A 17,030-nucleotide genomic window follows, 5' to 3' on the forward strand; every position below is an offset into this window, starting at 1 on the left:
GCAGGGCAGAGACGCTGATTGGTAACGCTCTCGGCACTAGGCTATTGAGGCTGTAAAATATGTATGCGTTGTGGTACACAGCAGTGGACGTACCGCGGGAGGGGAGTGCTGCATGCTGCCTGCATAACCTCCACAACACAGAAGTTTGTTTTGCAGGTTGTGGGTAAACATCCGGCAGCATACATGCTGCTGTGTGCCTAAATTGTCCTTATAATTACATTTTACATATATGTGTCTTCATAATAAGTAAATACCCTTCAGGTAATCGATAATAGCATAAACTTGTTGCTGTGGTCGATAATTTGTGTGATAAATATCTGTTCCCAAACTGGCGAGACGAAGGTATGGTAGTTGTCACTAAGTCCAATTGGTAATGTTACAAGATAATATGATTATTATATGTGGGATCACTAACCGGATTTTGTTGTTTTCACCGATGACATAACTCTAAAATACACCATGCATTTATACCACACGATCTTGCTTCACTCTTATTATGTGAAGTTTAGACTATTGCAATTCTTTTAACTAGTATTACCAGCCAGAATGTAATACATTATTAATACTTCTGTCAGGCTCCTTCACATCACATTAGTATCCTCCAACTAGCTCTGACTCCTAGGGGTTTATTTACTAAACTGCGGGTTTGAAAAAGTGGAGATGTTGCCTATAGCAAACAATTAGATCCTAGTTATTACTTAGTGCATTCCACAAAATGACAGCTAGAATCTGACAACATCTCCACTTTTCAAACTTGCAGTTTAGTAAATATACCCTCTAGACTTAAAATGCATTACTAACGACACACTTCTTGGGTCTTGTACTCTAGACAGGGGTGTGTGAGAGGGGCGACCACACAGCGTGCAACACTGAACTGTGACGCAGTTTATGAATATTTTAGGTTTATTTGGTTAAAATTGAAGGCTAGGATGGTGGCAGTTTTCCTTCTCGTCCCAGGCGCTAAAATTTTAAGTTCCGGCTCTGACTCTAACTCTCCAGTGTTTTTCTCACACTGTCCTGCACCTTGTCTTTCTAGTTTTTCCATTTTGGTATGTACTCATCTGTCTTGTCACATCCAGGGATGACTGGCTAAAGGTAGTCCCTAAAGTTCATTGATATCTATTGTGAACATACTGCCAGTACTTGACCTTGAACACATCAATTATCTTTTAACATGCGGTGTACCCAATTGGTGCTGCCAAATTCCACTGCTGGGGAGCTGTGAGAAAATCTTCTACTACATCCGATGTAACCACATTACAATTATTTGATAACTTTACCAACTATCTTACTAATGTGCAATAACGCTGGAAAAATTAACTTTATACTCCTGAAATAAATTAATAAATAGTTTTAACATTTCAGTACTGGAGCCTGACATATTTAATAATACATTAATACTATTACATTAATACTATTAATTTCTTATTGCAGTAGACAAGTGTAACTCCCGGGTTACTCGTGAACCTGCCATTTTCTCCCACTAATTCAGCAAAGCTACTTCTGGTCAGCATAACATTGAGTAAGTATAAGGATTATCTTTTTTATAATAAAGCCTATATTAGCTTGATATCAAACTTGGATCTGGCAAAAGCCACTTGTCAGTGACCTCTAGAATATGTAGGTTATCAATGTTAATCTAATTTTGGAAGGGGTAAGCTTACAAAAATTGAGGTTGATGGTTTTACGAATAGCTAAATTCCTGTCACAAAAAAACCCTACATACACTCCTCCAGACCAGTGGCGGAACTACCAACATTGCATGGGGTGAGGGGTGGTTCAGTGATGCCAGTCCATCTGTTCACAAGGTCCGCTCGGTGTGCTTTTGCTTATGTGAGGGAGCAACGTATGTGCAGTGCAGCCCTGTTTGAACTGAAAGTTGAAACTGAGCATCACTGCTCTTGTGCAGGTTTCCTCACGTACTCTGCTGAGGAGGCCCTCGCTGTGCTCTTCAGAGTGACTGACATTATTGTATCTCCCACACCACCAAATATTACTGTGGGGCCTCGTGATAGAATGTTGCAACATTGCTCCAGAAAGTTGTGTGGTGCAAAAGTGATACAAGTTGTTCATTTAATTTGGTTCCTGTGTCTTGCAAGTGCTTGCAAGAGAGAAAAACTGAAGGAACATGACAGAGGGGTTTGGGATGAGATAAGGATTGCAGAACTAGGGTTAGGCGAGTGCCATAAAACTTTGGGGGTGCCTGGCACAGGAGCCCACATTTTTACTATATTAATTGTGGGAAGGAAGGTGTTGGTCAAAAATGACAGTTTAGTTTATCCCTTGTGTATGTCATTGTTAAAAAAGCTAATTAATACAAATTCCAATTAAAACATGAGGGGTGTGTGTGTGTATAGAAACACTAAATAGCTATATACAATCTCACATTATGCAAGTGTTTGAAGGCATCAATTGGTCATTACTGAGGTGACTGGTGTTTCACTCTAAGGTTAAAAAAAAATAAAAAAAGATATATATATATAAATATGTTACGATATATTGGGAAAATTGTATACTTCCACTCCCCCTTCCCCTCCCTCCTTTCTTCCTCTCTCTTTCTATCGGCCTCTTTTCTCTCTTCAATTGTTAAAATTTTTACTTGTACAGTTTATACTTGTATCTCATTTTGTATGGTATTATGTAATATCTGTACAATAAAAACGTTTTGAAAAAAACCCCCAAAACACATGATGTGTGTGTATAAGTTAATAGGTTTGATAAGAACAGATCAGGAGGATCCACACTAAACATAGGTCACCATATCAATAGGAGCCTCTCTCCTAGGATAAGGGAAGACTGGAGGTCTTCCAATTAAGCATCTGTTATTTGTTTCTTAACTCACCTATTTGTGTTAGTACTTGGTCTTATTGTATTCTGTAATTCTGCCAATTAATTAGACAAATGTATCAGTGTACATCCCTAAAACACATGAGGACTTGAGCAAGAATTATTGCATTAGGTTTTATAGATCAAAAGACGTAAATATGTTTTCCGCCTTAATTTCAGAAATGCCAGAGGCTCCAGAACTTCATCTTGCTAGTCTCCTTGTGAATAAAGTATGTGCTGGGGTACAGTTCGAGGGCAAGGTGGAGAAATCAACAGTTAGCAAAAATCCAGAAGTGCCATTCAGCTGCCCAGATTACACCATCAGTGCAGTGTCTCGAGGAAAAGAGGTTAAACTGATTCTCACCCCAGTGTCAGATGCAGCTGAAGTCGCCTGCATTGTCTTAAGATTTGGCATGTCTGGAAGTTTGAAGTTCACCACAGAGGATGAAATGCCTAAACATGCTCACCTGCGCTTCTACACCAAACATGTTCCCCGGCACGTTCTCTGCTTTGTGGACCCACGCCGCTTTGGAACGTGGGTGTTTAATGGGCCATGGCAGCCAGGACGGGGGCCATGTGTGATGACGGAATATGAAAAGTTCAGGTGCATAATCCCAAGATAATGATGTACTATCTGTGTTGTGGGATTTCAATGTTTTGATCGCAGCATGGACTCTACAAGTGGGATGTTTTCAGTGTGTCGCCTGTGTGACCTGAAATGAGCTCCGCCCATAAATTTGACTCAATACTCCCTTTTAATAGCAAAAATATAACCATTACGAGAAATTAACTTTACTTAACTTGGGGCATTAGGAGTCTGAATTATGGAACATTTAATATGAGATTGTAACGGACAGAAAGGGGGTCTGTTTTTGGGAAAGGAATATTTGTGAGACCTAGCTGGGTGTCTGCTTGAGTTGAACTAGGAAATTCTATTGTCATTGAATAATTCAGGATGTGTTTGCTGGTTTTGGCAGAGGCATTGATTGAACTGCCAACTACAGTTTAAAAGTTGGATAAAGGAAATTCTAAAGGTCACCGACTGGAATTTGTAGCACACAGTTTTTTGTTTTTTTTTTAAAAAAGAAAAGTTAGATGTTAAACTATAAAATTTCTTCTTTTCTGCCCGTTTGAGCTTACATGGCAGTATTTTTTGGGAAGAATTGTGGTGCCAAATCTCCTATTTGAGACCGTCATTTTTTATTTATTTTACATTTGTTTGTTTTTTTATATAATCTTTTTCAATTTATCTCTAGAGCGAACATTTTGAGTAACTTGTCTGACAAAGCGTTTGACAAACCAATCTGTGAAGCACTGCTGAACCAGAAATACTTCAATGGCATTGGCAACTACCTGCGTTCCGAGATCCTGTTTCGGTGAGAAAATGTTAAATGTTTATAGATGTGCAGACTAGATGAAACAGCACTTGTCTTGGGTGTCCTTTTCAAACAGAAGAAAATATATGTTGCCAAAGCCATCAATATTTAAACTCTATCATTGTCAGAACTGTAAGCATTATTTAACAGAGAACATAAGCTCTGTTTTAACCTTATACCATTTTTGTTCAAGATAGGACCACCAGAAACCACAGCTGATTTTGAATGATATAAATAGTCTAGTATCAATTCATATTGCAGTACACTAGGGGACTGTACCAAATTGTAATGGGTGAGATTATCATACAGCAACCTTGTAACATAAATACCACATTCAGTTACAAAATTGCACCATCACTGAAAATGTCACAAGCATGCAAAAGTGGGATGCAAAAGTGGGATAACCTATCTCCTCAATCTACTGATGGACATGCCTAAGTGCACCAACAAGCTCCTCGCAAAATACCAATAGGTATGCATAAGAATATTGTTAACATTTAGATTAAATTAAATAAAAAAAGGTATTTTTCTTATTTAGCCTTTGAGGAGCATTTGTATCCAACCAATGCATCCAAGCTTACGAAATCTTAATTCCTCAATTTGAAGTAATTCTTTTGTCAGCCAATATAAGGGATGCTGCTTGGCACAAAAAAAAAGCTTGCTATTGGAAAGACAAATACAGAGTGTTTTGAACATCTATAATGCACTTAAAGACAAGTGGACTCTTACTACTAATAATCACATTTGTATAATGTTTTCATCTGTTAATCATTTATACAAGTCCTGTCAACACTTGTAAAAGTTGTAAAAGAGGACTTAAGTTATGTGATCGTATTTCACATGTTATATTTATGAATGTCCCATGACTGGTTGTTATTGTTGCTGTATTTTTTTCTTTTTTTTTTTCTTCACCAAAATCCCTATTTGACAACTGCAGCAAGGAATTTGTTGTCTGTCTTAATTTTCTATAGTGGCTTTTACTATGTGGGCAAGACAGTATGCTCGCTTCTTAAATAGTGTGTGAACCATAGAAAATATATAATGAATGCCTTTGTAAAAACATTTGACAAACGGAGGCATTGTATGGATTGTATTGGATAAATTCTGCTTCTAAATGAGAACGTTTTTTTTTTCTTGTTTAATTTAAATGGCATCAATATGTACCTATTGGTGTACTTCAGTATGTCAGGAGAGCAGTTATCTATGCTCTTGCATGCTTACAAGCATTTTATGTGACACTGTCATTTTCCACTTGAATATGGCTTTTGCTCTTTGGCAGTGTTATATAGTATAATCTGTTACTTTTCCTTGGTGTGCCATTACTATTGACTGATACTAGACTATTTGCACCATTTGTAGGTGGAGATACATGTAGGCTTATTTTTATGTTTGCACACTTAATCAGTACTATGCTTTCTGCATATTGTTAAGGCGGTTATAGCTATTTTACTGTAGATTGAGCTTTTGGTCCATTATGTATTTGGATGCAGTGTTCCTTAATTATCTGACATGTCTCTAATACAGATCCTGTTAACACATCTGTTCTTAAGACTTTGTTGGTGTGGTCAAGTTGTGTATGGGCTTCCTAGCAATCGGGCGAGTCCCTGTGAGATTGGGTGGACAACTGCGGCTTCCAGCAGGTGTATCTTGGAGAGTGGGTTTTAATGTTATAGAGCTGTCTTGATGATAGTTACATTGGTGACTAAAATATTGGCTCTTTTTGCTAAAGATTTTCATCTGTTTTTAAAAAGATCCCATTAGTGTGTCCTTTCTCTGTAGGTGTATATGTATTGAATCTTTCACATTCTGTGGCTGCAGATTATAAATTTGTAATAGAGTAAAGTGCAATTTTTGGTCAAGGATCCACAAAGAATTGAGTACCATATGAAATCACAATAAATATTACAAAACCCTTAAAAATACTAATCATGAAAAAAATTAGATTAAAAAAATACACCTTGTAATTGCAAGCCCAAATCTGTACACCTGCAATACATTACTGCAAAAGTAACACCAATTGTTCATTAACTCCACTTGTGTAAGAAATTAGCCTGTAACTTCTTTTGAAAATTGAAACCCGTCTTACAACATGGTACAGATTTTCCAAAGAAAGAAAGAGAGATTCAAAATGAGCATTTAAAAGAGCATTTAAAACAGGTCAGTGATAGGATTTAAGAGAGGCACCAATCTCAGGCATGGTACAAGAGACCATTTCAAAGGCATTGAACCAGGGGCAAAAGCAGGATTTGAGGAGGGGGTTTTCCACGGCACACCACCAGTGGGCGTGACCAGCATGCATGGGGGCATAGCTATAATTTTAGACAGTGCTAGGTAGCTCTCCAACTCTTCCAATTCCCCTTTAAATACACGAGCAATGCTGCGTGCACTATTGTTAGGTGCATGCAGCTCCCCCTTCATGAGCAGAGCTGTGTGAAGTGAGACATACCTCCCAACTGTCCCTGTAGTCGGGACAAAGTTCTGACTGAGTGGGTCAGTCCCCAAACTCAGGACTGCCCCACCAGAATCAGGACAGTTGGCAGACTGTCCTGCTCTCTCCTACTTGTTCTTCCCGCTTTCAATACTTGTTGCTGCTGCTTGGGTCCTAAGCTCAGTTGTGCTTGTCTGGATCCTGGAATGTTGGTTCCCTGTTTGGAAATAGAATAGGTACATGAGATATAGAAATACCAGCAATGAGTGAACACAGTAGGTCTCCCTGCCTCTATGCAGTCCGACATTAAATCAAAACAACTCCTGTTTTATTATTAGTGTCCCTTTCTTGTAACCAGCCTGACTGTAAATTAATTTTATTCACCTTTAATAAAAATACCTATTTCCCCCAAACAACACCAACATTAAATAGTAATCACATTTATTAAATAAACCTATTTCCTACCATACATTAAATAACTTGCATTCACTTTTAAGATATAGCAATCCTTTTTCCAAAACTCTGCCACACATTTAATTAATAGCGCCCAAACCACCCCAACATTAAATTAATCATCCCACCCTACATTGATAAGTCTGCACCAACCTCACTATTAAATTAAATTGCCCCACCATCACCCCACAAACAAAATAACACCCATTAATTAGCCACTACCTACCTCACACACTACATTGCCACAAGCCCCCTGTGCCATGACACACACACTACATTGCCACAAGCCCCCTGTGCCATGACACACGCACTACATTGCCACAAGCCCCCTGTGCCATGACACACGCACTACATTGCTACAAGCCCCCTTGTCAACACACAACACCGACATCAGCACCACTAACCACTTACCTTTAGGTGCTCGTCTGCTACATTGATCCACACTGCTGAGACAGGACAGGAAGTGAAGTGAGCACTTTCTGTCGGAGGCCAATCGGCAACAGGCAGCCTCACGATTGGCTGCCTGTTGCTGCCACTGACCACCAATGATTTGATCGTCCCAAACCCCAATGCCCCGCCATTACCGCTCGCGGCACCCCCTGTCCCCCCTCTTCGTTGGTGGGTGGAGCAGGGTAAAAAAATAAATATTCTGAGTGATGGAAGTGGGTTAAGCAGGATGGCACAGAATGATGAAGAGGGGGGGAGCAGGGTGGCACAGAGTGATGAAGGGGTACAGTAATGTGTGTGATGGCACAAGGGGCTTGTGGCAATGTAGTGTGTGTGAGGTAAGTGGTGGCTAATTAATAGGTGCGATCTTGTTTGTGGGGCGATGGTGTGGCAATTTAATTTTATAGTGAAAACTATTAAAGATGGGGTGGTTTGGGGGTTATTAATTAAATGTGGGCTGAGTTTGGGGAGTATTTATTAAATGTGAATATTATTTAATGGCCGTGATGGTTGCGGAAAATGGGTATATTTATTATATGTATATGCCATTAATTTATTGCTGGGGCTGTTTGGTGGCAGGGAAGTAGGTTTATTTATTAAACAGGAATACTATTACTTTAATGTTGGGGTTGGTTGGAGAAATATAGATCTATTTATTAAATGGGAATACTTTTATTTTACTGTTGGGGCTGGAGGAAGGTATTAATTGTGGGTCCTGTTGATTTAACGCTGGGGCTGGTTGGAATTTTCTAAACGTACCCATTTTTCTTTCCAAATAGGTCCCCCAACATTCTAGGATCCAGACAAGCCGCAACTAAAGAAACCAGCAGCCAGAGGTGGTGAAAGTGACAGGAACAGGTAGGAGAGCGCAGGACAGTCTGCCACATGTTTTGATTCTAGTGGGACAATCCCGATTTTTGGTGACTGTTCTGCCCAATGTAAGGGGCAGGTCAAGACTGTGTACTCTTTATATACACACTGCACTCTTTATATACTAAACTATGTTGCTAGCTGTCCTTTGTGGGCTTACTGCACCCCGTCTAGTGGCTTTTTACGCCTCTCTAGTGGCAAGCCACACCCCCTCCCGTTCGGCCTCTAGTACTGTCTTTCCCCTGCGGGCCCTTCATGCCCCAGTCTGACACTGGCTGTAATGAGAGATAATGTACATGCCAAGGCATTCCACAAAAAGAGCCTCGGAGAGGGGCAAAGAAGACCGCTTGACTTAAAAAAGCCACATCCTTGCCTGGGAAGTGTTTGCAAACCTCTGTCAAGAAGATTCGGTGGATATGTGACAGATAGTCTTGTGGTCTGACGAGACTATAGTGGATCTATACAGTAAAGTATGGCAGTGGTTAGCATCATTTTATGGGGATGATTTTCCGCAGCAGGGTCTGGTAATCTTGTTGCAATAGATGGCAAAATGAATGGTGCACACTACAGGAAAATCCTAGACAAAATCCTGCTACTGTCTGCCAAAGCACACAAAACTGGGGCGGAAGATAGTCTTTTAGAAGGACAATGATCCAAAACACACTGCAAGAGCAACATTGGAGTGTCTTAAAATGAAAAAAATCAAAGAGCCTGGCCTATAATCCCACCAAGTATGTGGCAAGACCTTAAACTTTCTGTCCAGCGCTCCTTCCCAAGTATCTTCACCCAGTTTTAGCAATTTTGCAAGAAAAAAAGGACAAATATTGCTCCATCTCAGTGTTCAAAGTTCATAGAGACTTATCCAAGATGGCTACTGCCTGTAATAGCTGCTAGTGGTTGTTCAACTAAGTATTCACAATGGAGATGAATACTTTTTTAAAATAATATTTGCATTAAAAAAAAAATTATATTAATGTCTGGTTTACTAGAATCTATCTTTTTTTGGGGGGCGGAGGGTAGGGGGCTGATGATTGTCACTCACTTTATTCTTAAAAGTAAAAATTACAGTCTGTGAAATTCTTAAGTGTGCAAAAGTGGATGGGGTGGTGTGTGAGCACACTTATGCTCATCTTACTTTGCTCACCCTTTTCAAATATTGCATTGTGCCCCAAAACATTCATTCTCCAGCAGTTACTTGTTTTCTTGCCAGATTGCAGATTCCTCCATTTATACCAGCTCGTGCTGCTCTGGAAACTGTGAAGCACCAGGATCCGGACGAGAAAAATGTTGGTATTATGCTGTATCTGATATGACAACATTTTATAAATCTAAGGGCAATTGCTAAGTATAGTAAATAGGTTAACCTACCTTTTATACATTTTATAAGGGATCTAGTCACCGACATTAAGGCAGGCAAAAATGATCTTAGTAGTGAAACAGAAAAAATTACAAAATAAGAGTCGTGTACACCAGATATGGATAAAGCAAAAGAATGGATTGTTCTTTTTTGTGCTCCACATTCTATTAATTAAAGTGTATACAGATAATGGCCAAAAATGGGTGTGGTTAAGTTAATGTTTAGAAGAGTGGAGGGAAATTGACATTTTATTTGTTTATATAATTTCACTTACCATTGTTGCATAGATATCTGTGTTCGAACCCTAGAACTTTTGATATATATCTCTCTTGCTCTCATATATTCTGTATTTTCAGTGTATATTTTGATTTGTTGTGGGAGAATGTTTGTTGCACATATAAAATCCGTACACTTAAAGGCAGTGTCTGGGGTTGTTTTTGGATCTGGTTACATGCTGTGTCCTGATTCGTACCTATTTTTGCAGAAAGGTGACCTCACCCTCAGTAAGAAGATCAAAATCAAGAAGGAAAATCCTGACCTTCTACAGCTCTGCCATTTGGTTCCGTTGGAGGTTGTAAACTTGGGTATGAGGAGATGCAATTCACAATTCTTGCAGTTCCAGATACAGAAGAAGAATAGGATAGTTATAAGTGTTGGTTCTTTAAAAAGCAGGCATAATAGAATAAAAATCTATAGTATAATCAATCTGAACAATAATTATGATTATATACAATTGTCTACCCTCTAATTTTGTTATTTACTTTTAGGGGGTAAAGGATATGAACCTGGGCAAACAGACGATTATACTCCATTGAAAAAATGGTTTCAGTGTTACTTTAATCCTGGAATGAAATCTTTGAGTGACAGAAATGGGAGGAGAATCTGGTTCCAGGTGGGATGTGAGATCTTTGTGGGAAGGGGAAAAGAATGATGAATCCCATTGCAGTGATCAGGGGCTGACTGGCGAGTTTTTAACCTGGGGTGGTTAGACTCTGCTCAGCAGCTTATTCGGAACACTTTAATGAAAAATAAATGCATGTAGTCCAGTGAGCCAGCTTAAAGCATATACTTCCCAGCCAGTCCCTGGCGGTGATTAGTCGAATTTCACTACTGCACAGTGGGTGGCCATTTATATTGCTAAGTTAGAGTATATGGCAAGTTGTGTGAACTGTGGATTTCTCATTGTCTCATTGCAGGGAGATCCAGGTCCTCTAGCTCCAAAAGGTAATATGTCCTAAAATTTACTTACCTGCTGTTGTTGCTCTGCATCTTTAAAGTCACATTTGTATAGGTGGTGAGCCACATTCAGACCTATTTCCTCTGTGTAGTAAATGGTGGGTCCCCATTTCAATGCCCACCTTTACTTGATAACTGTTGGCAAACTGCTTTCAAGCCTGGAGACATATACACATATGGTTGGTTGTTGCGTAACAATGGAGGTTTCAGGAGAGAGAACGCAACCAAATTACTGCACATAGGGACAACCGCTAGAAAAGGATGGGGGTTTTCTTAAAGTGGACAGCACCTTAACTATATCTGTTTCATGCAATGCCCGTATCCTTTTATAGCACATCTGTTTCAACCTTCATAATTATTCTACACCTCCACTCCCAATAATGCGCACCACAGCAACATGGCCACCTCTGTTCTGTAAATCTGTAATAAATCTACATGTTTCATGTTATCTAATGTATGGAAGTCATCTCTTCCGTTTACTCTACTGAAATACCAACTAACTCTACTTTTTAGGGAAAAAAGTACGAAAGCAGCACAAATCTGTGGATGTAGACTTAAAGCCCATCAAGGTACATTTTATAAAGCTTGGAAAATATACTTTATATATACCTAACTTCACCCAACAAATAGGTGTATTTTATAGTACATTGAATAAACTCCATCAGGGACTGTAATGTATGAATGAATTAATCCATTAACAAATAGGAGTGCAAATCATGAGGTCAATTTTAATCAGACCTCCTATATTTTTATTTACATTTTTGTTTAGTGACAATTTACAATTCGCCTAATCCACTAAAGGAAAATCGCATGTAGATCTTTCGGAAATCTCTCCACTTGAAAACCAATGATACGAGTGAGATTTCCCATTCATTTCAATGGACAATGCATTTCAGGAGGCGCAGAGAGCTCATAGAAATGCACTGCCACTTGAGACTTTGAAATGTTTTGGAAATTGCTCCATTGAAAAACAATAAAATAAATGTGTGTGAGCTAGATAGAGAGAAAATATATAGCAAAAGTTTGGAATATTTTTTTTTTATTTTTATTTTTTTTTTAAAAATCAAGGTACCATTAGATTGATTTAAAAATATATGTACCTAAAGCATTTTCTAATTTTGCTAATTACTATTACTGCTTGAAATTGCTGGTTTACAATACATTATGCACATGTGACTGCACAGCCCCATTTTCAGCAGCCATTACTCGCTTTCTCAAGAAACACGTCTATTGTTTTGAGAAACGAAGGGTATTCCAAGAGTTTGATTGTCAATTAAATGAAAATTTAATACAAAAGTATCCACTACTGATTTGAGGATGAGGATAAGTACACCAGAGTCTGCAGTTTGAGAAACAGGTCCTGAGCTGGCAGCTTCCTTAAATAGTACACACCTAATACCAGTGTCATCCGCACCAATAAAAAGATGACTATGGAAAGCTGGCCTTATAGACAGAGTTGCAGAACTCTGGCTAATAGGAAAAGAAGGGTAAAATGGGCAAAAGAACACACCCTTGACGGTGGATAACTGGAAAAGAGTATTATAGATTGAGGGGATCTAAGTTTGAAGTGTTTAGCATCAAGAGGAGATTATATGTGAGATGTAATGCAAGTTTAAGGATGCTGGAGAAGTGCTTGATGCCTTCTGTCAAGCATGGTGGATGAAATGTAATGGTATGGGGCTTGATTTGGTGCTGATAAGGTGGGAGATTTACACAGAGTGCAAGGAATAATATAAACCAGAAAGGTTACCACAATGTCATGCCATGTCCACCTGTGGTCAGTACTTGATTGATGCAAATTTCAGCATGCAGCAGGACAACGATCTTGAGCATACTTCTAAGCTATGCAAAAACTATTTAGTGAGCCATACTGAGCTGTTGTTGGATGAGCTTTATCTTAAGCTTAGGGGAAATGCCCTACAAGCCACTTGCACCTCTGGGAAGAGATACTGAGGTTGTAGATACAAATTGTCACTGAATATCTTCAGAAACTGACAGCTAGAAAGCAACACATCTGTAAAGCTGTAATTGCCACAAATGTAGGATTATTTGATGAATGTAAAGGTTGATGAATAGAACTGTTTATATGACTATAATTTACATAATTTAACCATTTATTTATATAGCGCCACTGATTCCGCAGCGCTGTACAGAGAACTCACATCAGTCCCTGCCCCATTGGGGCTTGCAGTCTAAATTCCCTAACACACACACACACACACACACACGTCAATTTGATAGCACCCAATTAACCTACCAGTATGTTTTTTGGAGTGTAGGAGGAAACCGGAGCACCCGGAGGAAACCCACGCAAACACAGGGAGAATATAAAAACTTCTCACAGATAAGGCCACATAAAGATGAACTGCTAATGTGGCACTACAAGTCCCAACAAGCAATGGCAGGATACACTGGAGCAGATCCACAATAGTGTTACATTGCTTTATAACCACAGCAAAATACCAATGTGATCTAATGCAATAAATCTGATCTACAGAACAAGGGACTCCTAATCAATGTATCAGTGACTGCTCCACATTGACACAGGAAGTTAAAACCATGATATATATCCACTAAAGAAGAAGGTAAAGCAGGGAGTAGATCATATTTTAGAAAACCAGGCTACAAAAATGAGCTGGTCCATGATTAAGAAACCGTTAGCATTGTGCCTAATTGTATACAAATTGTTATAGTGGCTTTAAAGAGGTCCTGTAACCTAACTGCTTTTATGGAGGATTTGTGATTTTGTCTTATTTAGTGCCATCTATTAATAGTTGCCTCCAACTTCAGGCAATGAGACGTATCTAAATACTACATTGAGGATAGTCATCCTGCCATCACCATTTTCTCTGAAATCACAAACATGCACTTCACAATTGTATTTTGGAAATGCATATGTTTAATATAGAATTTAAATAACCAAAGATGGTGAAAGAAAGACCTAATTTATAGTGGTTTTACTGCATTCTTAGGTTGAAAAGACTGCATCCAAAAGAAAAGCAGGTGGTGACAAGGGAACACCTGTGAAAAAAGAGCATAAGGAAGAAAAAAAGGTTGGACCAAAAGTGGACGCTGCACAAAGAAAGAAGATGGGAAAGAAAACTGAAAATGTGGTGGAGGAAGAGAAAACCAGAAAAAAGGGAGAGCGGGCTAAGAGGGTGCAGAAAGGAAAGGGAGCAGAAGAGGAAGCTAAAGGGAAAATTGTCAGGAGACCATCCCATCGAGGCTCAGCACTGAGCACTCCAAGAAGAGGCAAAGCTGCCCTACACCTGCCAGAGGATGCTCTTACGCCTAAACCAAGAAGACGACGGCTTAAATCCGATATTGGCCTTCTGGCACAGAATTCTCCAAAGTTAAATCTGAGACCACAGAGAAAATCTGGTGAGTGAATTGCAGACTTTTTTTTTTCTCTGCTTGAATATATAATGTGCTTTAAATTGTTTCAATTAGGCATCTGTTCAGAATGTATAGTCCTAACACAGAGTTCTGTTTCAACGGAAAGGAATTTTAGAAAGTCCAAAGTGGATTATTTTAAAATAAATGTAAATTAGAATTGTGTAATATTATTATGTACTAACACTTTATATATTCATATCCATAGCTGTACATGCTGCGGAACACAAGTCCTAAAGACAAGATCCTGAGATTACATTTTGCCGCTCATCTGCATGTTATGCTATTTCTCATGGTGATTTAATTTTCTTTTTACATGTTTGTAATTTGGAATAAAATGTATGGTCTTGTCTATGTGGGTTTATAGATGTAATGGAGTATTTTAAAATTACTGTGTTTTTATATTCAAATATATAAAATGTTTCAAATATGTACATTTTAAAGTAATCAATAAAATAGATGTTTGTTTGACATTTGGTGTCCATGTTTACATTATCATTTGAATGTACTTGTGCTACACTCTTGAAGTACAGGTAGTGGACAAAAATGGAAATGTTAATATACAATCACTTTTATAGGGCAGCTGGTGTAAAAACCTTGGGTTTGAGTTGATCAGGGTCTGGGTTTGTGCAGGAGTGATGCAAAATCATTCTTCCACGAAAAAGGCACTCATCTAAGGGTGGTGGTCAGTTCTGTTTACTGAGGAGTCAGTGGCATATGAATGATGCTCTTCAAGTCATTGGGTTCTCTGTGGGTAATGAGCATTGTCATTCTAGAAGACCCTGTTTCATTCTGTAATGGAATACTGTAAAATCCGGTGTAGATGATCACTTGGTACAGGATTTTATTCAGTAATTCAGATAACATGTTGGCCTGTCACAATCCACCGTTACTTTTATTGATGTATGGCATCATAGATTTTCACAGGTAACACTTTAGAAGTAGACATTGGGGTATATTTACTAAACTGCGGATTTGAAAAAGTGGAGATGTTGCCTATAGCAAACAATCATTTGTTTAGTACAACTAGAATCTGGTTGCAGTTTAGTAACTATACCCCATTATGTCGCATGATTTGGAGAAAAATTCATCAAGTTCTCAACAGTATTCAGCATTTCCTCTGTCCCACACAAGTTCGCCTCCAGTTTTTGTACTGTAGCAGAAATGCCCATCATTATCAGCAAGATCCCGATACTCAAACAAATTATCCCGGGATGTAGTCAAAGACTTCTTCTAATTATTTGCCATTATGTGGTTCAAGGGTACAACCTTTGTGAAGGAAAATAGACAGGATTAGTATCACTTTCTAGTAACACATAATAAGTCTGTCCTAAACCTTCAGTCACAATTTCTTCATTCAGCTTCTCTGTCTGCTCTCCTGCATGAACATCCAAACCTTCCCACCAGGTATTGGGTATTCAATCTCCTGAGAGAGATATGCACTGTTTTGGGCATTACCAATATAGAGCCTATGGGCTCTCCCTCTATTAACTGGAGGTGGGCATGAACTGTGAGAGTAACACACCACTCCCTTGTCTAATCTTGTGTAGCTCTCTCTTCCAATTCACATGTTTTCTCTATTATTGGCATTGGGATGAAATATATCACCTCATTGTCCTCGTAATATACCTGTAGCAAAAACCAAATCAACTACTCCTTCATCCTTATATTCCCCTGAAGGTATACATACCTTCCCCATATGCATGTGTAAATGGTGAAATGGTATGTTGACAATTGACGTCTAAATGTTTCTTTATATGTATGATTACAGTGTGTGATAGCCTAGGCTTTTGAGGAGTCGGTAATCTTTCAAAGGGTGATATGTCTCCTCCCCACTGACTTTTCATTTAACAGACACATTGCATTCTGAAGGACCTTATCCCGCCCCTTCATAGTATGCATGGGTGTTCTTTCCTGATCATTCAATTAAGCCTGTTGCCTGAGGAAAATAGGGAATGTTGTACAGCCTGTACATTCTCCGATCAGTTGCCCTGCCCACCGCTTGACTTGTCTGCCAGTGAAATGAGTTTTATTGTCAGATTGGAATTCTTTTGGCACTCCATAATGAGCTGTCAGATCTTCCAGCATTTTGATTGTAGCTCCTTGATCTGTACTGGCAGAGGACTTGACAATGAAGACTCCTGAGTAGATTATGCATTTCACTCCCCCTCTGCCTGTTGGTAGTGGTTCAATGAAGACGATTTACCACACTTGTCCAGCTCTTTCTCCTCTATATATTGAGCCGACTTCCCCATCAATTTCTTTCTATAATTCTATAATGGAGGCTGATTGGTCTGCTTAGATTTGCCACCAATTTTTTTCCAGCAGATTCGCCTTTAATAAATTCCTGACATTTCAAATGCCAATTCAAGTCTCTGTCGTTATTGTTAAGTTAACTCCGGTAAATGTAAAATATGGTAAAGGTATGAGGTCCACCGTAAGCGGTTTAAAAAATCCACCTGTTATGTGTGGAATTATTTTTACACAAATCCTGACAACAGTTGTCTAGCCATTTGTAGCGTTTTAAAGCCACACTCAGTAGAGATAGGGACCTTAACCATCTAGGATCCTCATCCAAGTTACAGCATTTGAAGTGAGTTCATGGAAAGCTGTTGGGAAAATCAGAAACTTCTGTTAAAAAATT

At 38.9% G+C, this 17,030-nt stretch overlaps 1 protein-coding gene across 2 annotated transcripts; it reads left to right on the forward strand.

Moving 5' to 3' along the window:
* NEIL1 (nei like DNA glycosylase 1) lies at positions 1–14,857 on the forward strand. 2 transcript variants are annotated; one of them, XM_075208160.1, is made up of 11 exons: positions 1–163; positions 1,435–1,522; positions 3,007–3,430; positions 4,083–4,202; positions 9,611–9,686; positions 10,242–10,341; positions 10,525–10,649; positions 10,954–10,981; positions 11,507–11,562; positions 13,966–14,374; positions 14,595–14,857. In XM_075208160.1, the coding sequence occupies exons 3-11, from the start codon at positions 3,009–3,011 to the stop codon at positions 14,621–14,623; spliced, it is 1,365 nt and encodes a 454-aa protein (XP_075064261.1). In that variant the 5' UTR covers positions 1–163; positions 1,435–1,522; positions 3,007–3,008; the 3' UTR covers positions 14,624–14,857. The 2 variants fall into 2 exon arrangements, with proteins under 2 accessions (XP_075064261.1, XP_075064260.1); XM_075208159.1 differs by having other exon boundaries at positions 1–156.
* Positions 14,858–17,030: the final 2,173 nt, after the last annotated feature.

Source organism: Mixophyes fleayi, chromosome 4 (assembly GCF_038048845.1).
Source record: "Mixophyes fleayi isolate aMixFle1 chromosome 4, aMixFle1.hap1, whole genome shotgun sequence".
NCBI lineage: Eukaryota > Metazoa > Chordata > Amphibia > Anura > Limnodynastidae > Mixophyes > Mixophyes fleayi.

Excerpts from the sequence above, each read along its gene's own strand:
- NEIL1 (XM_075208160.1), top strand. The coding sequence starts at position 3,009 with ATGCCAGAGGCTCCAGAACTTCATCTTGCTAGTCTCCTTGTGAATAAA. Across the intron at positions 9,687-10,241 it reads AGGATCCGGACGAGAAAAAT|AAAGGTGACCTCACCCTCAG; the intron begins GTTGGTATTATG and ends CTATTTTTGCAG. Across the intron at positions 14,375-14,594 it reads GAGACCACAGAGAAAATCTG|CTGTACATGCTGCGGAACAC; the intron begins GTGAGTGAATTG and ends TCATATCCATAG.